The sequence below is a fragment of the Podarcis tiliguerta genome, assembly GCF_965153285.1.
Source record: "Podarcis tiliguerta genome assembly, chromosome: 12".
NCBI lineage: Eukaryota > Metazoa > Chordata > Lepidosauria > Squamata > Lacertidae > Podarcis > Podarcis tiliguerta.
The window spans coordinates 20,475,492-20,502,442 of record NC_139545.1 but is presented as its reverse complement, the minus strand read 5'-3'; the positions used below and the strand labels follow the sequence as shown (position 1 = coordinate 20,502,442).

Genomic DNA, 26,951 nt, shown 5'->3' with positions numbered 1-26,951 from the left:
GCTTTTGCAAATTGCTGCTTATTCTGTTACTTGTAAGTAATTTTAATATTATTAACCGTGTAAACAGATGCTTTTCCCCACTATATATACAGCAGTAATGAGCTAATTTAATGTGTGAAAGACAACAAAGCAACTTCAAGAATGAGCTATTTCCGTGAATATTTTAATTTCCCTTGAAATCTATCATGAAAACCAACCATGAACAAATTACTTGACAAGTCCTCCTGTGTCAAAACTGGGAGTTTTAAAAAGTAGTTCTTCATAAGAATGTTACACAACTTTAAATTAACTGTTCTGAAACATCTAAATCTAAACCTTGCTTTCTCATTACTCACTAATTTCCTCCAGGGGCGGGGGAACAATTGGCATATTTTTTATGAGACACAACCACCCAGAATTGACAAAAATCATGCAGGATATTTCAAAATCATGGACAAAATGGGCGTTGGGTGGGAATCACAGAATAGAATTAGGAGAGGTATAACTGTTAGATTGTGTTGTTGAAAAAGTCTGACTACACCCAATTTTTTTCATCTAGCATTTTGTTTAAGTAGATATTCAAAAAACTCTTCAAGGGAATCACCTATACCATTCATTTAAATCATTTGGTTTATGTTTCCTGCACTGATTCCAAATCTTTACCTTAATCTTGATTTATTTACTTTTTAGGACTAGTAGCCATTTGATCCAATAGTATAAGGTTGGAACTGGGGGCTTTTAAACATGAGGTGTCCTTCATCCACATTTCTGCTTGTCTCAGGTGTGAGCAGTTTTCTGCTTGACCCGCACTTTCTAGGCATGGGTCCGAGCGGTTTTGTCCTTGCTTTGCTCCATTCCCAGGGAAAATCCACTCTTGAGCTCTGAGTCAGAGCAAATGTCAATCCAGAAATGTCAAGCCATTTGCTCTGAATGAGTGCTAGAGAGCAGTTTTCCCTGGGAGAAAGCAGTGGGACAAGAAGAAATGTGGATAAGCCCTTATTTGTAAGAAAGTGGTCAGGCCAAACTAATTTTAAGTAGCTCCACCACTGCATGAGATGCAGGTGGTCAAGCTGTTTTCAGTGTTGGTTGTCTACCCATCTTGTTTATAGTAATAAATCACTCCACTTAGATCTGCAGTCTTACATAAAATCCCCTCCTCAAATGGGAAAAAAATGCAGCAGTTGTGAAGCCACATTATTTATACCGGTATGTGCAAAATTTCCTTCTCAGAGGAGCCGACGTGGTTCTTAGTCAGTCTTCAGTTAGTGGGGGCTGGGGAAATGGTATAGAGGGTAGCTATGTTTTGGGCAATTGTTTCTATCTGTAAGTTGCCTTGAGTCCTGTCAGCGGAAAGATATCCATTGCTATCTATCTATCTATCTATCTATCTATCATCTATCTATCTATCTATCTATCCACACACACACACACACACACACACACACACACACATATATATATATATACACACACATACATACCAGGGGTAGGCAACCTAAGGCCCAGGGGCCAGATGCAGCCCAATCGCATTCTCAATCCAGCCCGCGGACGGTCTGGGAATCAGCGTGTTTTTTCCCCATGAGTAGAATGTGCCCTTTTATTTAAAATGCATCTCTGGGTTATTTGTGGGGCATAGGAATTCATTCATCCCCCCCCCCCCCCCACTCAGCAGCGTAGTCATAACCATCCACTTCACCTGATCAACTACTACTGTCTCCCATCCTGACAGCTGATAGGGCTAGACCCCATTCACATAATTTAATTTAAAAAGCAAGAGATAATCCATTGAGAAAACTGTGCTTGTATTAAGTAACGCTCATGTTAGGTAATGATAGAAAACCATAGCACTTGAACACAGCCACTCTGTTCTCAACAAGTACATTCAATGGCACATTGTCTGATATTGTGCAATGTAGTTATTTCCTGTCATTACGAGTTTCACATTAGGCAGGTGAGTGACCAACCTCCACTTTGCAGACCATCCAAAACTCAACCTTACAAACAATGCAACTTTATTATATGACTTCTGCTCTGCTTCCTCTTGTCCAGTGTCTTCTTCCTCTGCGTGTCTTGATTCGTTAAGATAATATTTTACTTTTAATCATTATCCTATCACAGCATTGTAACTGATTAGTTTCACCATAATGTGCAGATTTATCCCTTGGATGTATTTTAGTTTTGAATAATGAACAAATTCCGCAGGTCTCCTTTCTACTGAAAGAACTTCACTAACAAATGCCTAACCTTGCAGAATATCTCTGCTTACCAAACCACAAACTATACAAAAAGCCCAGCATTCTGGAAAGCATTTTGGTAATAGCAAATGTCACATACTTCTCTCATTAGTTTTAGTGGGTGGGCCTATTAATTATGATTTGCTTTAAGTATTTTTGAAATACCATTCTTTCCAAGTAATAATTTAGCTACATAAAGCACATCTTCCAGAGGTTCTGTCTTCTGTAAAATGGGGAACTGACATTCCTTGCAAATGTGAGTTAGAGCAAAATATGTGGTGAAACAATTATTAGATATGCACAACACTGTTCATTGTGCTTATCTATTTACTCTTCATGGTTTCTGACTCAGTGGCCTGGTTTGCACTTAGTGTTAAACCGTGGTTTACATAAACAGTACTTAATAAACCATGGCTTAGTATTATGTGCAAATCCAGCACAGTGCCTTAACTATGTTTTATTTGCTATGGTTTGTTAGCAAAAAAATAACCTGACCTAAACTATGGTTTAATGTGAACTCAGACAGATTCTGAACTATGGCTTAAGTATATGTTTGTTTGTTTGTCCCATTCACATTGCACTGTAAGCTACAGAGATGATACCAAGAGTGGCTGAAAAATGAAATTACCCAGCAGCTCTTGCTGGGTGTGTTAGCAAAGATGATATCATTGCTAGGTCTGCCTGGTAAAATGATCTTTTCCTCACTCAACACCTCTACACCCAGCATCTTAAAGGACTTCTGTCCCTTCTTAACAGATTGCATCTCTTTACAGAGGTTTCTTCGCTGTGATCTGCCTTTACTGCACAGCTGGGATGTGGAGAGAAAAGCTTAAACAGAATGTTAAAGGGGCTGTTGTCCTTTATGACCAGCTTTCATCACTTTACTCAAATGTTTTACTCAACTTTTTAAAAAACAAACTGCTGCTAGCACTTTACAAATCATGGCTGTTCAAATTAGCATGGTGCTTTTAAAAATGTTTTAAAAGCAAGAAAACCTCAGTTGAGATAGTCACATGGTTAAGTATGCAACACACCCACCCACCACATATTTATCTTAAGTCCCCCCTCCCAAAAGCAGCAGGGATGTTAGCAGCAGCAGCACAGACTCCCTTGGAACAAACCCAAACTTTATAAACACATGGACACAATGTGGTCCCACCCTTCAATCTTTTCCCTCAAGAGAGAAATGTCAAGTTATGGGACATAAGATCTTGCCTGCTAAAGAGCTTGAGTTCCTTCTCTCCAATTTTTTTCTTTTCCAGAATGTTTGCCACAATGTTTGATTGTGTCTTCCCAATGAGATATATTCAAACACTTCACTTTTTTTGGGGGGGGGGGAGAGTGATTTGGGTACCATCTAAAGGGTGGGGAGTAATGGTACAGAGTAACATTTAAGGTGACAGAGGAAAGAGTTAAAAACTTTGAGTGGAAACTGGCAGTTGAAAACAATAGGCTGAGAGCTCTGAGAACATTTCTACACCCTTACTCTCAGAGACAGCCAATGAGATGGGCCATTGGGACATGGTGAAGCCACAGCAGTAGTAAAGGTAAAGGTAAAGGTAAAGGGACCCCTGACCCCTGTAAAGGTAAAGGTCCAGTCGCGAACGACTCTGGGGTTGTGCGCTTATCTCACTTTACTGGCCGAGGGAGCCGGCGTACAGCTTCCTGGTCATGTGCCCAGCATGACTTAGCCACTTCTGGGGAACCAGAGCAGCGCACAGAAACGCCATTTACCTTCCCGCCAGAGCGGTACCTATTTATCTACTTGTACTTCATGCTTTTGAACTGCTAGGTTGGCAGGAGCAGGGACCGAGCAACGGGAGCTCACCCCGTCGCGGGGATTCAAACCACCGACCTTCTGATTGGCAAGCCCTAGGCTCTGTGGTTTAACCCACAGCGCGGGTGCTGCAAAGATTTTTGGTATTTCAAGTAGGGTGTGTGAAGGAGCAAGAGGTAGATGGTAAGCAGGCAGGAGCAGAGGGGGAACAAGCCACACTTTCACAAAACAACCCAAGGTTTGTTTGATCATCTGCAGGGTGACTTATAGTTTAAGTGAGGTTTGTTTTATGAACTATGGTTTAGCTTTGGTTCAGCATCACTTGTGAAGCAGGCCATTGTGCCTATTTATCAGAGGCTCTGCCATGAGTTTAATCTGAACTTGTGTGGTGTCCAGCAGGACCATACCACTGGTGCAAAATCATTTCCAGCGCAAAGAATGTCCTGGCATGACTTCAACCCACTCATACAACCGTTCTGCCAAGCAACATAAATACTTAGGAGAATACGAGATGTATCTGCACTCTGGCTGCAATGATTCCAATGCAACTTTTCCGCCAAGGCTACAATGCTATGACATTGTTCGTTCTTAATGTCCCCAGTCTCCCCCCCCCCCATACACCCAGTCTTTAACAGTAATTGCTCCAGATTCTGGATTACTGCCACATCTGCTCACAACTAATAAATGAAAGTCTATCATATTTCCAATATGAACCAGATATTTTCCCTTCCAGCTCACAGACTTAAGATGTATTATCACCTTCAGGCTTCTTATACATGGTGAAACTAATAGGCTTCTTCAAGCATATCACCAGTCGGGGAAAGACTTAAAGCCGGCAAGCTAAGCCAGGGGCTTTCTGGTGCAAATTTGCCAGTAGGGCAAGAAGTTGTCCACTGGGAATGAATTAGAATCTACAGCGGAACAGTTTATTCAGCTGAAAGGGAACATTCCTTTCAGCCTACCTAATGCACATGTATTGTTAACTCGTGTAGGTTCCATGAGTTCAGCAGAGGAACTGTGGATTGCAGTTCAAAGAAGGTTTAGTGGCAGGAACCTAGGTTTGCACATACAAGCTAGTTCCATGCAATGAGAGGCAAGCAGGTTTTCTTTTTTTAGGGGTGGGGAGATCTCTCATCTGTCCTTACCCCCTTCCTTTGTTTCACTCCAGGTCTTAAACTATGTACAGCACATTTTAAAAAATAGCATTGGAACTTCTTTTTCTAGCAGCATAGTAATGTATTAAAATATGCGCCTCCACCAATATCAACCCTACTAAAGGTCTTTACATTGCTTGGAACACTTTGCCTCTGCAGATACTAACAGATGTGGGCCTTATTCACCTCTACAACTGAGTGGGAAAACACATAATTCTGTTGCTTTTGCCAGCATTTCGAATTGTCCCGCCTCTTCCATGTGGCTAGGGAAGATCAGCCATGATAAATTTAAAGATTTTTTCAAAACAATGGACAAGATAGGCACATTTATCCAACAGATAATTGGAAATAGATAATATCCTAAAGATTATAGACACCCTATAATTCTGACACATCTGCAAATCCTACTTGGTTGAGACTCTACACTCGCATAATATTTAAAATGGTCCTGACTCAAGCTCTTTTATACTTTTAAGGCCCTGCCATCATCCAATTTAGCTTATTAGAACTGAAAGAGCCTGCAGAAGGAACTTATTATCTTTGACAATATTTGCTTCATCCTACAGAACGAATTAAACTGCATGTGCATAGCTGCGTAAGATTTGCAAAGGTTACAGCTCCTCTTCTTTTTTTTAGGCATTAATTTAACATGCAGGTTAAAAAGAAAATTAGAGATAGTGCTTCTTGTTTCTGTAATTGATTAAGGGGCTGGCTTTACTTATCCCTGTTTGGTGCATCTCCATTGACTGCAGTGCATGAGTAACACACAAAAAGCATAGCAAAACAGATTAGAAACTGGCCACAAATATCAGTGTAGCATTGCCTTATCCTATTTGGTGTTGATACAAGAGAATCTCACAAGCAGACACTGAATCACTCCCAGTTCAAAGGACCCCATATGCCAATCCATCACTCATCACTTGGTAAATGCACTTTTGCACATGCTGAATACCCTGTGGTGAAACTAAAGGCCAGCCTTTTCCTGCAGGCAGTTCATGTTTCAGTACACAGCACATTTAAATGCAGTCATCCTCTGTTAGTCCAGCAATTCAACAAAAACGTGTTGGAAGGAACATAGCGCAGTAGCTCTAGTCGCAACTACTCTTCCCAGTTAAAATTATAGTGTTTGCTTTATAGTGTTTACACCATAAAGTGGTTGAACATTTTGTAAGAAAGAGAGATCACATGCCTCAATGCAGAGGGTTGGATTAGAGAAGTGGTGGCCAAACTCGGCCCTCCAGATGTTTTTGAGACTACAACTCCCATCATCCCTAGCTAACAGAACCAGTGGTCAGGGATGATGGGAATTGTAGTCCCAAAACATCTAGAGGGCCGAGTTTGGCCACCACTGGATTAGAGGAACCTCAGGGTCCCTTCCAACTCTACAATTCTATGATTTTAAGTTTCCAAGATGCTGTGCACGAAAATTCTAATAATCAGTGCTTACAGAATTCTCTCTCTCATGGCACATTTTTCCTACCTGTGAATTTGGATTTCCCCAATCCTAGGTGTCAGGGGACACTGACACTAGGAAAACCCAAAATGTACAGCAAAATGCAAACCCTATCCTGCTTCCCCCTGGTGTGCTGCTGTTTACAATCTTTTCAGTTAAGGTGGCACCAGAAATATCTGTGTGATCTGACACAAGCAGGATTGGGGTGGGAATCCAGAGTTTCTGTTTGTTTGCAGAATGGAAGGAAAAGGAGGAGGGCTTTGTGCTGCTTTCCCACTTCCAGTCACTCACTGTAGACTGGAGAAAAGACCTGGAGGACAATACATGGCTTTGCTTTGGATGGAAGATGAAGGTTTATATGCAGGGCCACCTTATAGCTTCTTAAACCTTGCTAGCACATTGGCTTCCAAATGCCCTCACAAAGCAGTGGTTTGGGTCCTTTAGGACTCAAAGGAGCCACACTGAATTGGCTGTTTGGCTTGTGAAACTGTGGATTGAATTCGGATTCCTGCCCTTGTGTGGACCTGCCCTCTGAATCAACATCTAATTCAGAGCCCATTCAGACTTTCTAAAAGCCATAAATCCAGCTTAGAGCTTAAGAAAAAGCCCAGAAATTCTGTGGAGGAAACAGTGCGGACTACCACAACAGGCTAAGAACAAATTAAAATTAAACAGATTTGCATGTCTACCAAAATGCGCAAGGGGCAAGCTTTGATCATGGTTGGTTTGGACATAATGATAAGCTTTAGGTGAGCTTTGGGCTTGTGTGCTCCCACCGCTTTCTCAAGCACAGCTGTAAGGCGCTTGGAAGCTTCTGTTTCAGATTTGCCAAAACCAGAAGCAACTCATCCAGTGAGATGGAGCCACAGTAGCTTCTTAACAGTGGCTTTGCTGAAGCTTACTGAGAGGGAGAGCTGGCAATATATTAGCTGTGCGGGCCCAATGGTGGAGCCATTCTGGCACTCCTCCTGGTACCTCCACAAAGTTCTCCTTCCCTCCGCACCACCTTTTCCTTCCGTCCTGGTAACTGGCTAGCATTAATGTTCCACCTCACCAGGTGAGTCACTTCTGACTACAACCATGATTTGTTGAAACAAACCAATTGCAAACCGTAGTCAAAGAAGTTGGCGTGTTCCAGCAAGATATAGTTAAGACGAATCACAATTTAGGGTTCAGCTACAACACCAAACTTTGGTTAAATTAAAAAGGGAGCAGGATATTACCCTGGCGGGCACAACAGGGAATAGTGCACAAGTCCATGCCTTCCTGAGGTCTGTCTTCGTAATCATGGTTTAATGTTATGTGCAAACTGGGCCATTGTCTTCAAACAGCGAACCTTGTGCAACACGATCCTATTTATGCTTTCAAGAAGTAAATCCTACAGTTTCAGTGAGGTTTATGTTCAGGTATGTGGGCATCAGATTTAGACATAAGAAGCCACAGTTAGTACTGCGTATAAACCATGGATTTGGCCAGGCAGAACCTGAATAATAAACATCAAATGCCTTGTCATTTTTAAGTAATGTTCAATAATCCATCTCAAGGGAGATAAAAATTTCATTTGCCATACTTCATATTTCTCTGCAGCTCCAAATACTGATATTCACTTATTGCTGTTGCTTTGCACCTGCTTATCATTACAATGGGCTTCATTGTAAGCATTTATCACCACATACAATTTTGATAGAAACATTATATTACAGGATAAATAGATGAATAATGACAGATAAATTATGGCAATCTGTTCAACTAGGATTATAATAGAAAAGAGATATCAGATCTGAGTATACAGCAGCCAGATTTCTTTTTATTCTTTTTCTTTTTTTCTTTTAAAGAGCAGTGAGGACTGACAGGTCTTTGGAAAAGTAATACAGTTTGCTATAAACTTTTAATACCACAACATGGTCATATTGATTATTAAACCATAAAAAAATAAATAAAGTGCTACAAAGTGAAATATGTTTGTGTGTGCAAGTGATGGAAATCTGGTTGAAGGAAAAGATTTACTCAAGAAGACAAATAGTGTTTTCTACCCTGAGATCATTCAGTTTGTGTTAAGAAAAATCATCAGGTTAGAATACAACAAAGCAAGTTCTCTGGAGTGAGTGCTTCATCTTTTAAAGATTACTGTATGCACATTACTGGCTTATTAAAAGAAAACATTTGCCAGTGGTTTTATAATATTCTGTGAAACAGAATAAGTGATACCGAACTTTGCAGGTCTAATGGAAATTTGATACCATCTGTTTCCTAGCATTGCTTAAGGTAATTAACATAATTGATCACTGTCCTAAAATATGGCCAGAAGGAATAGGAAAACTAGCTTTTACTAATTAAACCATTTATAGAGAGAAAAAATATGAGATTTTAATCAAGTCCCTTTTTTTGTGGTTCTCTAATACTTTAATTTGTCATTTCTACTTGGTGCTTTGGAAATATCATATTTATAGGAAATATAACATTACTGTATCCATATTCATTCATTCATTCAATCAATTTTTATACTGCCCTTCACCTGAAGATCACAGGGCAGTTTACAAGATAAGAACACAAAAATACGTAACATAGTAACAAACAAAAAACAATAACCTCTCCACACACAGTTTAAAAGGGCATAGATTGCTTAATTAGCCAAAGGCTACATCTTATGCTTCTGATGTTGCATAAGAATACCTCGTGATTTTGTAGCCTGTATTTCTTTTCCTGCTTACATGACCTCTAGACCCCTGGTAAATCTTCACATTGATCTGCATCATTGCTTACAGCAGTAAACCTGTATCAGAATCTACTATATTTAGCAAGTGCAATACCTAATTAAAAGTTATGTGAGTTTTAAAGTAGAATAAAGCTGCAATCCTATACCCAAAATCAATAGGATCTACTTCTGAGTAGACTCGCCGGCTGGCACTGCAGATCACTTCTTTCAATCGAGCTCTGGCCTATTTGAAACAGATCCATACACACATACTAAAATACACTTTAGAATAGCCCACAATGAGTTTCCAACACAGCACTACATCACTGGCTCATGAGTCTTCTAGGAGAGGCTCCAGAATAGTACCACAGCTTTAATGTACCTTTAATGAGTCTGTTCTAGATCAGGGTTATAGCATCACCTGAGCTGAACTCAGCCAATGATCCAGATTCTTGGATATGTACAAGGCTGGTGACTTCCTGTGAGCACAGGTACTGGGGAGACTGCATGGGCTAAACAGTTCTGTTGCAGTTCAAAGAATGTTGCTCTACAGCCGCCACTTAGTGGAATGGCAAGCGAACTCTCCCACGTTTCATGGAGGAATGCTGGTTCACTAACATACACAGGAAAACAAGTGGCAGGGAGAACCTGCCCCTCTTTCCCCACCAAATTGCCAAGTAAAGGGGTAAAACACAGGCATAAAGAACAGACGCCTCAGTGGTGGGTCAGGTCACTCAACTCAAAGGATGCCACATGGCAATGCCAGAACCAGTAAGCAGGTAGGCCCAGATGCTATTCCTGGGTTCTCTTGAACTGTCAGTGGCTAACAAAAGCTGAGAGATGTATCTCAAACATGCAACATTTGGGTTCACGTGCAACAGTGCAGGCATTAGCTAGCTGTCTCTAAGTCCTGTCACATGTATTTGCTGCCAAAACCGTATTTAAGAGGAGTAATACTCCCTACATCTTGCCTGTGCAAACAAACCTGTATCGGCACCGGCGTTGCCACATTTTTCAGTAACAGTAGGCTCATCATTTATTTAAAGAAATTAATTTACTCTTTAGTCACTTACACTGCAATCCTATAACACTTACCTGGGGAAAAGTTCCATTTGATTCAATAAGTGTGCTTCAGGGTAGACATGTGGAGGATTGTGTTGTTAAGAAATTAAAGCAAGGGTCACCAACAGGATGCCCACGGGTACCCATGCATCCACACAGATCTTTCATGGTGCCCACAGAATCCCCTGCCTCCCTGCACCAGTGAATTTCGGCTTGAAAGAAGCATTCCATTGTAGCCAATAGTGTGTGTGTGTACACACATGATACCCATAACAGTTTCTCAAGCTGAAATGTGTGTGCTGGCCCAAAAAGGTTAGCGTCCCTTGAATTAAACCACTGCCCTGCTAGCAGTTACCTAGTTATTTATAGTGAACATTGATTATAAAGTGCTACCTTAACCAAATTAAACCACATCCCTGAGTCAACTCTTAAATATTAGTGAAGATTGCTCCTTCCCTTGAGCAAAAGCACAGTGTCATCTTTTAATTTGTAATTCATGTATTAATAATTGCTGTGGTATTTGTACAGTGAAATGAAACATGTTGCAACCCAGGATGACATTTCAGTATTCAAATCCATCTAACTAAGAGTAATCTGAATTCACAAGACCTGCAATCAAAGAGAAAAGTGACAAGAGCAAGGGGAGTGATAGATAGATGAAAGTACTTTTGACAAAAGCTGTGAAGTGAGTTCCCACTGAGGGATGATTTTCGCTAGTCTCCAGGTATAACATTATGCACACTGATGAGCTGATCAACAGTACAGAACTTCTACCCAGCTGTAATCAAGAGTGATTGATGGTTGGGACAAAAAAAGTTGATTATCATGACAAGACCACTGATGCAGAGAAAATAAGCAGCGCTGGAGAAAGGAGAAATCCTATTCTCAGAATATCCCTAAAGACTTCTTTATAAGGCATACAAGAAGGCGTTTTCTGCTTTTAACAATGTGCTTCACTACAAATGCAACCTATTTATGCAGCAGTGTCCCCTCCAACTACACACTTAAACCTGCAGAAACCTAGCAGAGCAAGATTTGTAAGTCATTTCACTCGAAACTCATTTTTTCAAAGCTCTATCTATCAAGAGTGCAGGTCAATACTATGAATACACCTGTATGTTTGTTCTTGCAGGAAAAAAAAGCGTATTTCTGAGAGCTGCAGGGGACTCATTTGAAACTGCCTTTTTGGATTTCATCTGCAGAAGCAGTGAGTCCCTGATGGCAATTTTAGACCTTTAAATGCTTCATTTTCAATTCATATCAAAACAGAAGCTTAATCCAAAGTGACATACCTTTATAAATATTGTTTCAATGTGAATAAAAATGCACTTAGCTCAAGATAAGCATAGCTTAACATTGGTATTTAGTTCAGTTTCCAAATTGCACTTTTTTAGCATGTATTAATATGAGCTCTGAGAAGCTGAAACACTATTCCAAGTAAATATAGTCAGCAGCGAAAATTCAGCACTGTAGATTTTTGCACCGAAATTGATTCATACAATTTACAGTATGTCCAACGTACACAAGCTGGCTGAACTGTGGCATTGGTCATAATGAGGCTGGTCTGCTCTGCGAGCCATTATGTGCAGAATACTCACAACGTGAATCCAGTAATTTCCTTTGTGTAATCACAATTTTGTATCCTTTTGGGGTACAAAAGGGGGCACTGTGGCATAGACAGGAAAGGCCAGGTGAGTCGTGGCACATCAATACTCCACAGTTTAGGGTAGTTTTTATGTGACAGCATCTTGTAGTTTGTTCAGGCACATCAATAATTGTTCACAGTTTAAAACCAGAGAATCTGTTTAGTAAGGACAGCGGTAGCTGCAGACTTCCTATGCTTCAGATGACCTGAAACTTCTTTATCACAGGTAAATATTGCTGGCCAACTCACTGAAGAAATACTAAGATAAATGATGACTAAATGAAGCTGTGCACCTGTGCCAATAATATTGCTATTTTAATAATGAGTATAAACAAACCATATATATGCTTTCGTAGATTTTCACGGGTACAGGAATGCAGGTTTTGGTGTCCTCGGGTGTCTTCCCGTGTAAAAGTTGGGGTGTCTAGGCGACGTTTCGACGAGGTCTCACTCGTCATCTTCAGGCTGGTGCTTTCGGCTTCTTGTTACTGGAACAGAGCAGGATCTCAGTGTTTGAGTTCCTATAAATACTGTTGAGGAGGTGTGGTGTATAGCCTCCAATGTTCTGGGCAGAGAGGAGGTTCCCAGGCTAGTGTGCCTTTTCTTCTTTTGTTCCTTAATTACTTGAGGGATATCTTGAGTGATTTCTTGAGTGATTTCCTGAATCCCACTTAGGTGGGTCATTAGGTGTGGATTAGTTGCTAAAGCCTTCGTGTCTTGAACTCTTGAACTTTGTGAAGAGTTTTTCTGAGAAGATGGCTGTACTGCACTTGGTTGTGCTCTGGCTTGGCTTCGTGTATAGGGGCGAGCTGTGGTTTTGTGGCCTGTGCCAGCCAGATCTGTGTAGGGATTGCAGGGGGGTGCAGCATCCGGAGGTGCCACCCTGGTTTGGCTACTGGATGGTGTCTGTAATTTATCTGTGGAGAGGGTCTGGGTTTGGGTCTGGTGTGGTTGATTGGTGATGGCGTTCTGTGTGCCTCTGGATCTGGTGTCAGATTTTGTGGGGAGGGCTAATTTCCAGATGTCTGGCAAGCGGGATGTGTCGTCACGCTTGTTCATGTTGTGAGGGTGTTTCTCTATCTCGATGGCTTCCATGATTATTCTCTTGTGGTGATGTTCCATGTTAAAGAGCAATTTGGAATCTGCAAAATTAATTTCGTGTCCTGTTTCTTTCATGTGTTGGAAAAGAGAGGAAGTTTTTTCTTCTTTTTTGACGGCATTCTTGTGTTCTGCGATCCGTGCATTTATTCGTCTGTTTGTTTGTCCAATGTACGTGGCTGGGCAGACTTTGCAGGGTATTTCATAGACCCCTTGGTTTTCCAACTGAATTTTATCCTTGGGGTTTCTGAGGATATTGGCTATTTTTTGGTTGGTGCAAAAGGCTGTTTTGATATTGTGTTTATGGAGGATTTTGCTAATTTTATCTGTAGTGCCCTTGATATAAGGAAGGAGGGCTATGCCATTGTTTTCTTCTGTGTCTTGGTTTTTGGGGGGTGTTTCTTTTTGGATTAGCTTCGTAACCCTGTTTTGCTGGTATCCATTGGCAATTAACACATTTGAGAGATTCTGTAACTCAGTTGTCAAGTGGTCTTCGTCAGCCAGGCGTTTGGTTCTGGAGATGAGAGTCTTGGCTACGGAGTTTATTTGTGCAGGGTGGTGGTGTGATTGTGCATGTAAGTAGCGGTTGGTGTGTGTTTTTTTCCGGTAGATAGTGTGTCCTAGGGAGCCATCAGGTTTTTTGTAGATTAGGACGTCAAGGAAGGGAAGTTGGTTGTTGGCTTCTATTTCCATAGTGAATTGTATTTTGGGGTGTAGGCTGTTGAGATGTGTGAGGAAGCTATCCAGTTTTTCCTTCCCGTGTGGCCAAATTACAAAGGTGTCGTCAACATATCTGAGCCAAAGTTTGGGTTTGTGTTCTGACTTGTCTAAAGCATTGGTTTCAAAGTGTTCCATGTACAGGTTAGCGATGACCGGTGAGAGGGGTGATCCCATAGGTGCTCCTTCTATCTGTTTGTATCTTTGTCCATTGTGGATGAAGTACGTGTTGGTTAGGCAGTGGTTGGTCAGGTCCAAGATGTATTCGGGGGGATTGTATTTGTTTTGAATGGCTGTCAAGGCTTCATTAATGGGCACTTGTGTGAAGAGAGATACAACATCGAAGCTCACAAGTAGGTCATTGGGTTGTAGGTTTTGCTTCTTTATTGTTTCTATGAACTGGAAGGAGTTTGGAACGTGTGAAGAGATGGATTCTGCATAGGGCTGAAGTTGCTTGGCGAGAAATTTAGCGAGATTTTGTAGAGGTGAGCCTATGGAGCTGACTATTGGTCTGAGTGGTGTTCCTTCTTTGTGTATCTTGGGGAGGCCGTAGAGTTTGGGGCATCTGGATGATTTTTCTCTGGGGATGATTCTTAGCTGGATTTCTTCACTGATAGGAGAGGCTTTTATTTTGGATTTGGTGGTTTTTTCCAGATAGGTGGTGGGATCTGTTTTTATAGGTTGGTAGGTAGGGTCTTGGAGTAGATTTGATAGTTTTATGATAGGGTCTATGAAATACCCTGCAAAGTCTGCCCAGCCACGTACATTGGACAAACAAACAGACGAATAAATGCACGGATCGCAGAACACAAGAATGCCGTCAAAAAAGAAGAAAAAACTTCCTCTCTTTTCCAACACATGAAAGAAACAGGACACGAAATTAATTTTGCAGATTCCAAATTGCTCTTTAACATGGAACATCACCACAAGAGAATAATCATGGAAGCCATCGAGATAGAGAAACACCCTCACAACATGAACAAGCGTGACGACACATCCCGCTTGCCAGACATCTGGAAATTAGCCCTCCCCACAAAATCTGACACCAGATCCAGAGGCACACAGAACGCCATCACCAATCAACCACACCAGACCCAAACCCAGACCCTCTCCACAGATAAATTACAGACACCATCCAGTAGCCAAACCAGGGTGGCACCTCCGGATGCTGCACCCCCCTGCAATCCCTACACAGATCTGGCTGGCACAGGCCACAAAACCACAGCTCGCCCCTATACACGAAGCCAAGCCAGAGCACAACCAAGTGCAGTACAGCCATCTTCTCAGAAAAACTCTTCACAAAGTTCAAGAGTTCAAGACACGAAGGCTTTAGCAACTAATCCACACCTAATGACCCACCTAAGTGGGATTCAGGAAATCACTCAAGAAATCACTCAAGATATCCCTCAAGTAATTAAGGAACAAAAGAAGAAAAGGCACACTAGCCTGGGAACCTCCTCTCTGCCCAGAACATTGGAGGCTATACACCACACCTCCTCAACAGTATTTATAGGAACTCAAACACTGAGATCCTGCTCTGTTCCAGTAACAAGAAGCCGAAAGCACCAGCCTGAAGATGACGAGTGAGACCTCGTCGAAACGTCGCCTAGACACCCCAACTTTTACACGGGAAGACACCCGAGGACACCAAAACCTGCAAACCATATATATATATATATATATATATATATATGGGACAGGTGGCGCTGTGGGTTAAACCACAGAGCCTAGGACTTGTTGATCAGAAGGTTGGCGATTCAAATCCCCGGGACGGGGTGAGCTCCTGTTGCTCGGTCCCTGCTCCTGCCAACCTAGCAGTTCGAAAGCACGTCAAAGTGCAAGTAGATAAATACGTACCGCTCTGGCAGGAAGGTAAATGGCGTTTCCGTGTGCTGCTCTAGTTCACCAGAAGCGGCTTAGTCATGCTGGCCACATGACCCGGAAGCTGTACGCCGGCTCCCTCGGCTAATAAAGCGAGATGAGCACTGCAACCCCAGAGTCGGTCACGACTGGATCTAATGGTCAGGGGTCCCTTTACCTTTACACACACACACACACACACACACACATATACACACACTACCCATCTGGCTGGGAGGTGGTTTCACAGGATGGGCACCACTACCGAGAAGGCCCTCTGCTTGTTTCCCTGTAAGCTCACTTCTGGCAGTGAGGGAACTGCCAGAAGGCCCTCGCCACCGGACCTCAGTGTCCAGGCAGAACGATGGGGGTGGAGACGCTCCTTCAGGTATACCGGCCGAGACCATTTAGGGCTTTAAAGGTCAGCACCAACACTTTGAATTGTGCGCAGAAACGTACTGGGAGCCAATGTAGGTCTTTCAAGACCGGTGTTATGTGGTCTTGGCGTCCACTCCCAGTCACCAGTCTAGCTGCCGCATTCTGGATTAATTGCAGTTTCTGGATCACCTTCAAAGGTAGCCCCACCAGAGCATGCACCACTCTGGTGCATGTTAAGACAGTCTGTGGGCAGGTAAGGTCTCAGCCTGCATACCAGATGGAGCTGGTAGACAGCCGCCCTGGACACAGAATTGACCTGCGCCTCCATGGACAGCTGTGAGTCCAAAATGACTCCCAAGCTGCGCACCTGCTCCTTCAGGGGCACAGTTGCCCCATTCAGGACCAGGGAGTCCCCCACGCCCACACACCCGACCCCTGTCTTCATATAGATATTAAAAAGCATGGGGTAGAGGACGGAACCCTGAGACACCCCGCAAGTGAGAGCCCAGGGATCTGAACATTCATCCCCCAACACCACTTTCTGGACACGGCCAAGGAGAAGGGAGTGGAACCACCGTATAACAGTGCCTCCAGCTCCTCTAAACGGTGCAGAAGGATGTCATGATTGATGGCATCAAAAGCCGCTGAAGGATCCAGCAGAACTAGGAAACAGCTTTCACCCTTGTCCCTAGCCTGCCAGAGATCATCGACCAGTGTGACCAAGGCAGTTTCAGTCCCATGATAAGGCCTGAACCCCAACTGGAAGGGATCCAAATGGTCCCCATCCTCCAGGCAAGCCTGGAGTTGTTCAGCAACCATCCGTTCAATCACTTTGTCCAAGAATGGAAGATTTGAGATTGGGTGATAGTTGGCCGCATCGGCCAAGTCCAGAGATGTTTTTTTAAGAAGCGGTTTAATGACCACCTCTTTTAGCAGGGCTGGGAGGACTCCCTCACAGAGGGAAGCATTCACCACCCTGCAGAGCCCATCGCCCAGCCCTTTCCGACTCACTTTTATGTACCTCTTGCCATCAGCCCACCCCATCCCCAGTTTGGCCAAACATTCTCAATTGAGAACTTTCTGCCTGGCTCTAGATGCAGGGGGAGGGAGGGAGGGAGGGAATGAACTGAGCTAAAGTATTCAAATAGTTTTTACAGCACAACATTAGGGCCATCCAGTTTCAGACTGAGTTCAAGTGCTATTACCAGCTTCTAAAATTATGTCTTAGGAAAACTATGGTAATGTTTCAAAATTTGCAGCGCATGCCTATAAAAGCAGAAGCCATCGCATATCCAACTGTGCAAAAATGTATTAGGATGTTCTCAAATTAGTCATGTGTTCTGTATAATTGCAGGGCATTCTCCAATATTTGATTAGGCTTCCTAAGGCAGAATATCAAGATGTTTGGATGCTCTGTACGCTTTCTGTGTTATATTGATATTCACTGAGAATATTCAAATGAACAACTTTCTAGTATTCTCCCCCCCCCCCTCCTTTTCATTGCAGTGGTCCTTCGGGTTACGTATCCCTCTGAATACATAATCTTCAGGTTGCAAACATGGCAAACCGGGAAGTGTATACTTCTGGGTTTTGCCACGCGTGCGTGAGCAGAAGTGATCTGCGCACCGCTCACATGTGCAGAAGGGTGCCTCCAGGTATGGACTTTTCGGGATACAGCCAGGCCTCCGGAATGGATCCCGTCCGTAACCAGAGGTACCACTGTATTTTTCAGTTGCCAATATATGCCAGACTTTGTAGAAAAGCAAGAAAATAAGGTTGCCATATTCTGAAGGGCAAAAAAGAGGACACATTTGCTGACTTCTAACAATGGATCACTATGGTGACTCTACCCATGTATTCCACACATGAGAAAATATTGGGAATGTTACATCTGAGTGGCAAGCCACCAGCCCCCCCCCCCCAAAACCATGTCCAGCTCTTCCCCAAGTCTTTTTCCCCTGCCCCCAATCCCTACCACATCTGCCTGTGCAGTTGAAGAGAAGTTTCCCAGGCACTGTGGTTTGTTTTCGGCCCAGGCACTGTGGTTTGTTTTCGGCCTAGGCACCTATCTGCTCTTCCTTTCCCTCCATGATCAGCAGGCTTCCATATAACTTTATCTATAGCTATATATAATTCAAGCTGTAGAACTGAAATTGCAGAAAGGAGAACCGAAAGAGAAAAGCTGAGCCGATGAGTATCAAGTAATCATATACATTATTGCTCCATAACCATGAGGCAAATGTGAAATAATATCATACCGGTTCCATTGCCAAAAAAGCAAAGCAAAGCAAAGCAAAAACCCAAACCCATTATCTCATGCATACATATTTTTAAGAAGATATAAATTATCTACTTACATCCGAATTAAATCTCAACTGGCAAATGTTGCACGATATGATTTGCTTTCTTCTGTGAGGAAGAGGAACCCCAAACGTATGATTTATTACAGCTTTTTGAATTGGGTCCATCTGCAACAAAAGGAGGAGAAATAAAAGCTTTTCTATTCTCTTGGAAGTCTGCCAATTCTGCTAACAATGCTTAATGGAATTTACACACTGCCAATGGATCGTATCCAACCAAGCTTTACACAGAGTAGACCCACTGAAATTAACAGACTTACATTAGCCATGTCCATTAATTCAAGCTTATCTATGCTGAGTATGACTCCCACTGGATACAACCCAAAGTCTTATTTTCTTTTTAAACATTAGCAGTACAACCCTTGTAAGTCTTCTTAAAAGTAAGTATCACTGAGTTCAGTGGGGTTTTCCTTCCAAATAAGTGTGCACAGGATTGCAGCCCAAGATACCACTTTCTTTCTATCTGTATAGATGTAGCAATTTTATTTTATTTTTTAAGCAAAAAATAAAAATTGGGTGCAAATGAAACAAAGAGCTCTGAAGGGCACACTGGACACAAATTTGGAAAATCTCATTGCAAGAAATTGATGGATCCTAAAGAAATGTGCTGAACATTCTGACATGTCAGACTGTTCTTTCTTAACTTTAGTTAGCTACTACACAAGATCTGAATGTTTCCTCCCTTGCTTCAGCGTTAAAGAAACTCACTTCAACTTTCACATATATTGTGTTTTTCTGGCACAGAAAGTGGGATCATTTCTCCTTCTTGGCTCTTTTTGGTGTGTGTCTGCAGTAACTCTCAAGTGGGAAGAATATGGCGAAAGAAGCATGCTATAAGACAAATTAAGATAGAAGACTCAAGGGAAAATAGAAAGGAACAAGTAGTAGAATGGATTATTGTGTCAAGGACTCATTGTGCAGTTACTTTTAGCTCTCGCTTGCTTCACGAGATTTCTGAATCATTAAGTTTTTTTGATGTTTAAATATTTATTATTGAGCAATGAGAGACATATTTTGCATTTTATTTGAAGTGCAAAAAAGGATAAATATATCACAGATGCAAAGAAAAATGACAAGTTCTTTATTTTTGCAACATGGCCAACCTATTTCAGCAACAAATGCTTTCCTTGTTTCATGAAGCAATCTCAAAACTTTCTCTTCTCAAAGACCATGGGTAGGCAAACTAAGGCCTGGGGGCCGGATCTGGCCCAAACACCTTCTAAATCTGGCCCGCAGACGGTCCGGGAATCAGTGTGTTTTTCCATGAGTAGAATGTGTCCTTTTATTTAAAATGCATCTCTGGATTATTTGTGGGGCATAGGAATTCATTCTCTCTCTTTTTTTCAAAATATAGTCCAGCCCCCCACAAGGTCTGAGGGACAGTGGACCGGCCCTCTGCTGAAAAATTTTGCTGACCCCTGTAAGACTAATAGGGAGAATCAGTAATAATATAACACGAAAGCAGAAAGGCATGGAAGAAGAAACTATCACCACACATGTCGCTACCCATATTGCAGAACACTGCTCCACAGAGGGAAAACAATAGGGTTATGCTTGCCAAAGCAGTTGAAAATGGCCACAAAAGTGGCAGTTGGAAAAAATGGGAAGACTACAGAGGAAACACAGGAATGAAGTGGATCTGGGTTATGTCATCTGAATTCTCCAGAACAACTGAATAAGAGGACTGTATATGGAGACCTCCAATTTGCCACCTCCATTTGCTGGTGGTGGATTGGGACAAGCCATTTTGGAGGGAGTGCCAGGCCTAAGGAGCACAGCAACTCTTCACAGCAGAACTTGCTCCTATGAGGCAGTTGCGGAGACTGAAGGTCCCCACATTCCCACAGCTGCCTAAGTCTCCTCCTTCCCTGGGTCCTTCCCAAGCAACCTGAGACTACGCTGGTGTGCCTGTCTCTGTTGCTCCCTCTTCATACCTCTTCTGGTCCTGGGAGACTGGGCTTATTGCAGCAGGGGGCGGCACCCTGGCCTTTTCACCAGCCTCACTCATCTCTGCTTTTTGGCCTCCCTGGTCTCCTGCTTCCGCTTCCGGACTTCTCTCTGCCACAAACTCTCCTTGCTCACTAAACCCTGTGACCTCTTCAGCTTTCTACACCATCACCTCCCAGTCATCTCCGTGTTCTCCATCTGACCACTCATCGTCACCCCCGACACCAATTCCTAGGCTCTGCCTGAGCTTTCTTTCCTTGGGGGTTCACCAACTGGTGCCTCCCACCATTCCTCTGCTTTCAGCCAGTCCATGACACCAGAGAGGGTGGGGAGTGAGAGAAAGCCTTGTTGTCTCGGTGGTAAGTCTCCCACCCCCACTCCAAATGACAGGAATCGTTTTATACCACCTAGTTTGGGTTCTTTTAACTCCCTTTTTGGGGGTTTGCCTGATATGCCCATCCCAAATCAGGTGAACCTCAAAACAGTGGCAAAAGGAATACAAGCCTAGTATCAATTTGAGCCCAGACCTAGTAGCAATAATTGCAAGCACCCATAAATCAGAATTTAATGCCAACACATTGAATCAAATTCTGCATTCATGATATCTTAAAACAGAACCCATGACCATTTTTCAAGCACAGATACGAAACACATGAGTCAGCTAGCTTTTCTATGTATGGAAGGGATTCTAGGAAAAACAAACATCTCTTGAGATCAGGCACTATAAATAGGACACAAGAACATTTATTATTATGGTACTAATTATGACCCGGGACTGACTGCACATCAAAGGCATAATAATCTAGCCCCTGGTTCCAGAAGATGCCATTATGCATCCCAACAGAAAAATCTACTGGACTTACCTATATCAACCGAAGCACACAAAAATGTCCTATACTATACTCACAAAGTGTATTTCTCTTATTAAGGATCTAGGATTCTACAGGCTACAAAATGTATCTCTAAAATGTGAACCTCATGATTTGTGCTTGTAGTTCTATATGCAAAGAGGTTTGGATGGCAGCCAAAGTGATTAAGAAAAGCCGGTTCAGATGCAGAAATCTCTACTCTGCCAATTGCTGTTTGATACAGCAAGTCAGAATTGCTTTTCCAAATATAACTCCATAAATCCCAGTCCCTAACAAAGTCAGGGCAGACAGGCAAGTGAGGGTGAGTGCACTGGAATTATATTAGGATTTTCTCCTAGAGTAGTTTTGTGGGGAGGGGGAGGGGAAGGCTGCCAACCCATAAAGTTTTAAATAAATATTAGGTAAGTGCCCAAAGGTTTGTTACAGGAAAGGGATGCTGGCAAGTGGACCACACATACTCTCACCCATACACATTTGTGAACTCTGAGAAACTGAGATAAAAAAGGGCAGGGAATATGAATGGTCTGCTTGAATCAGAAGAACAAAGTAAAAGAAATGGACCATCAGGACAGATAAAGCAGAATATATTAGAAATCTGATAAGTGTTTGATTATTTAGAAACATATTCTCAACAATCTGTATATAAAGATAGCAGGCATTATAGTTCCTTATTCTTTTCTCTAACTTTTCCAGGAATCTGCCTGTGAAACCCCTAAATGTTTATTCAAAGCCCTTGCCTCTGCATTTGAAATCCTGAAATCCCTTTTTTTGGAATAACCTCCTGGTTTTAGTGCAGCATGCAAATAATCCTGCAAGTTCTCTATAACCATTTTTCAGTCTCATCAAATGGTGTTTGGGCTCTAACCATGTGAAAAGCACAAGGGAATATATGAATGCTATGCTATGAATTGCCAATAGTATCCTTATTCTGTAACCCCCTCCATCACCACGCTGGTTCCGTTTAGGTGCTTTTTAAAGGTTGAAAGCCTACATGCACTTACGTGGGGGTAAATTCCATTAAACTTAATGTGGCTTACATCTGAGTAGCAGGGAGCCAACAGGATTTGCCTGAGTAATTGTTGCAGGGTAGGCTGTCGTCTCAACACAGGTAAGACAAACACAGCTGTAGGCTTAAACTGGATCACTTACTTAATATTACTTGCTACAACAAAAGAAAGGAAGAAAGGTGAAAGAGAAACTAAACCCACAAGTTATGGGCCCAAGCATACCCAAGAGTTCCCAGTCATCCTTATGACTTACTTGTAGCTGCCTACAAGGAAACTTCCAAAAATGCCTGCTGACCTAAAGCCAGTAAGACTAAGCCTTATAGCTATGTCTGCCATCCTTGAGGTGAGACAAAGCACCTACTCTGCAACATAGAATAAAGGTGGCATGTATTTTGCTCCACTGGCAAAAGCCACTATACTCCCTGATCTACACTCCACATGGGTCTGCCACTGAAGATAACTTGGAAACATCAACTGGTCACCCCCCCCAAAAAAAAGACCCCAAATACTTTCTGGGGTACCTCGTTTCCAATTAAGGATTTTCAAATGAATGTTTAAAGCCCTAAACAACTTAGCCTCCATCTCACAGAATCAAAGTTGGAAGGGGACCTAAGAATCATCTAGTCCAACCCCCTGCAATGCAGCTGCCCCTTACAGGGATCGAACCTTCAACTTTGGCGTTGCCAGCACCACACTCTAACCAACCATGTAAATCAGGCATAGGCAACCTCGGCCCTCCAGATGTTTTGGGACTACAACTCCCATGATCCCTAGCTAACAGGACCAGTGGTCAGGGATGATGGGAACTGCAGTCTCGAAACATCTGGAGGGTCGAGGTTGCCTATGCCTGATCTAATTGATGGTGTCCTCCCTACAGACCTTCTGAAATATTAAGATTGGCAGAGGGGGCCTCTTGGTAGTTTTGCCATACTAGGTAGCTTGGGGGGCGGTAGCCTGGGAGAGGACATTCTTTGTGACATTGTGGAAATCCCTTCCCACTTTCACTATGCAGGTTTTTTGTATGCCTAACTTGTCGAATGTCTGCCTGTCAAAAAGCAAGAGCTTTACTCCCCTCCAATGCCCACCTTGACCCATGTAAACAACCCAAGTTTAATGAGTTGTGAACTGGTTACATCACTGTAGGTCTTTGTTCAATTGCTCCTAGGCTAGCAATGCTACGTTCATTGCAAGATCAGGCATGCAGTTTCTGATTGAAGAGGTCAGGAGTCAAAAGAGAATTAAGATTTACAGCAACCAAGGTTCAGGTGCACATGCTTGGATAAATTCCAGATTAAACTGCTAAACAGCAAGCAGTGTATTCTAAGAGTATGTGTTGTGATTATTTATTTATACCTCATAATAACTGCAGCAATACTCTCAGCAAAGGTCAAAAAGCCACCCTTCTCTTTTGTTCTTTTTTCTATTTTTGAGTAAAACAGGCTTTGAAGCTTTGTCCTGGATACACCCATTTAAGAATTTAGACCAGCAACAACAGCCCATCCCCAAGAATTGGCCTATTTTTCTCTCAAGGGTGGGAAAGCATTTATTCACACACACACACACACACACACACACACACACACACACTCCATACGTTACTGCTACTATCAACTTCCCCTTCCTACCCTGGCCACACATACACCAAATTTTCTTTGTTAAATAAAAATAACCATCACACCAAGAGACTGGATTACCACGAGTGTACTTCAGGGTTGTTGTCCATTACTCCTCCCTCTCTCAGACCCTCCCCCCCTCCAAATATCAACACTGGGTGAATTTGCAGAGCTGATGTAACTCATTATTCTCAAGCACAATACAGTGGTACCTCAGGTTAAGTACTTAATTCATTCCGGAGGTCCGTTCTTAACCTGAAACTGTTCTTAACCTGAAGCACCACTTTAGCTAATGGGGCCTCCTGCTGCCACCGTGTTGCCGAAGCACGATTTCTGTTCTCATCCTGAAGCAAAGTTCTTAACCCGAGGTACTATTTCTGGGTTAGCAGAATCTGCAACCTGAAGCGTATGTAACCCGAGGTACCACTGTACCCCCCTCTCAAAATATGGATAGTGATACACTCCAACATTCTGCACGAAAATAGGGATATTCTGTGGTTTAGAATGAAATGTCTCTATTTTCATGAGGAATGTTGGAGGGTGCTATGGAGGTATGAGTTTTATTTGTATTTTTGAAAAGGTAACGTGGGGGGGGGGAATTAAATCAAATCTGAGTGGGGAAAACCATGAATTTCTAGGTTTGCTGCTCCCTTTTACTTTAGTCACACAGCCATAGCTTTACTGAAATACACCCCACATTTGTCAATTATTTCTCTGGCCAACAATCACTTCTGCACCAGGAAAGACAGGAGTGCTCGGGTGGGCAGCTTCAAAGTACCAGTAATTCTCCATTGTCTGAATCTAAAGAAAAATCTAGAGTGACCCACATACAAAGGAAGCTCATAGAATGAGTTCAAACGACACATGTCCATTGTTTAGAGAAAGGAATCCTGGGTCATTTTGAAGCCGTTTGAGGGTTGTAAATTTCTCTATAAGCATTCATTGGCTAAAAACACTAAAGGCAGGAGGAGGGCAGAATCTCATACTACATGAATATAATTTAAAAGTACATGGATATCCATGGATATCAAGGATTTCACCAGTACAAAATTGATACGGACAACCACCTCAGACCAAAAGCATGCCCATACCATATATCTCAATAAAGTATCTCCAGCATTATACCTACAACATCTGTCAGATAATTTCTTGTCTTTAGTCTCTTCTTCAAGAAAAAACATAACTATGCAGCCCTGTTCATTAAATGTAACTAACTATAAAAGGTAAAGGTAAAGGATCCCTGACAGTTAAGTCCAGTCACAAACAACTCTGGGGTTGTGGTGCTCATCTCGCTTTACTGGCTGAGGGAGCCGGCGTTTGTCCGCAGACAGTTTTTCTAGGTCATGTGGCCAGCATGACTAAGTCGCTTCTGTTGAAACCAGAGCAGTGCACGGAAACACCGTTTACCTTCCTGCCGGAGCAGTACCTATTTATCTACTTGCACTTTGACGTGCTTTCGAACTGCTAGGTTGGCAGGAGTTGGGACCGAGCAATGGGAGCTCACCCCGTCACGGGGATTCAAACCACCGACCTTCTGATCGGCAAGCCCAAGGCTCAGTGGTTTAGATCACAGCGTCACCCGTGTCCCTGTAACAAACTATAGCTAAGATCATTTCCATTGGCCCTATATATAGAATTTGGAAACATGATCTCCAGATTTTTACTGAGCATGCATGAGGCCAGTGGACCTAGCTCCATTTCTCCCCATCTGCATGTTCATATCCACAGATATGTCACATGAGCAGAGCTCACATAGCTGAATATTAACATTAAGATTTTAAAGCTATCAAACCACAGTTTGCATTGCTAATGAGAGGGAGTGCCTACATTGTGTGCAATCAGCAGATAACCTGGTCTGTCGATCCACATGGTCATGTTAATAATTACTTCTAATAACGCACATAATGTTACCCAGGACATCTCTATGCCTGTGAAACACAGCTGGTTTTCTCAGTACTCTATCTACCAGATCAATAATCAACACTGGGAATAAAGGAAGGAGCCAGCAGAGGGAACTTGCTTGTCAAAATACCTAATAATAGAAGAAAAAATAAATCCCTATAAACTCATTTTCAATACAGATGAGAACCAATGATGCAAAGCTCTTAAAAATGCATGTTCTAGATGTGCTGTCATGCATGACTCATCCCTTTATAGCTGATTTATTCAGTGTTGCTTCAGTAATTATGATAAATAATTAGGCAGTGATTTGAAATTCTACATAATAAGTTATAGCATTTTTACATATTTTTTGTGAATCGCTGCTTCTGGTCGTATCAATGAAAAGTTTAACACTATGATAAACTGCTTTTCACACATTTGAGATAGAAATACGTATGTTTGAAGCCATCAAATTCAGCCAAGAAAAAAAATCTGTCATCTATAGATAAAGCAACATAATGAGCAGCTGGTGTCTTAAATGTTCCTCTTTTTGTGAAGGCAATCAATCTCCCCACCCCTTCCGTACCTACAAAGCCACCTCAAACTCTGTAGTGTTCAACTTTTTCATATTAAAGCTCTTAGTAGCTGAAGCCTTGTGATAAACCAAGCAGATGCCCTTCATGAAAATGGCGTTTTAGAGGTACTTAAATTATCATATCACTACATCATCAAAAATTCTTTCCTAATTTTCAAAACCACTTTCTTGTATGCTTTTAAATTATTACATTAAATGTTAACATTTTGTACTTTGGGTAACACACCTATTCATTCCCATGCTCACAACCACACCTGAACCATCAACTAAATCAACATGAAAACAGGAGGGGGGGGGAATAAATTTGCGAATGAGAAAAGTGCTCCTTGTGTTCAGAAAAACGAGGGGACAGAATGCTGGTTCTACCACTTCAAGCTGAAGTTTTTTTGGGGGGTCGCTATTTTTGAATATCTCCTTCCATTAGAGTTACTCCCTGTAACACCAGTGCAGCAGACAAGCGGATGAACATGAATGTTTCTCCATGATGTGCTAATACTTCAACTGCAGGGAGTTGCTGTTTTTTATTTCTATTTTTATTATTTTTTTAAAAAAATGCGTAAGCATTAAAATTAAGGTGACTAAGGGTCCTGCTTTACAGTGTCCTCTGTTTGAAGTGCTGTCAGAAGG

General features: G+C 42.3%; 1 protein-coding gene and 1 long non-coding RNA gene across 18 annotated transcripts in view; one reads left to right on the top strand and one right to left on the bottom strand.

Moving 5' to 3' along the window:
- ZNF385D (zinc finger protein 385D) overlaps positions 1-26,951 on the bottom strand; it is a 547,534-nt gene that overhangs the window by 66,925 nt on the left and 453,658 nt on the right. For 13 of the 15 annotated variants that reach the window (XM_083404986.1, XM_083404996.1, XM_083404995.1 and 10 more), the window contains one exon: positions 18,410-18,520. The exons of the other annotated variants lie outside the window; for them this stretch is intronic. In XM_083404986.1, the coding sequence (XP_083261112.1) occupies positions 18,410-18,520 (111 nt within the window). The remainder of the gene's footprint in view (positions 1-18,409; positions 18,521-26,951) is intronic. 15 annotated transcript variants of the gene reach the window in all.
- The window catches only part of LOC310660500, a 133,648-nt gene that overhangs the window by 82,476 nt on the left and 24,221 nt on the right, over positions 1-26,951 (top strand). The window lies entirely within an intron of this gene.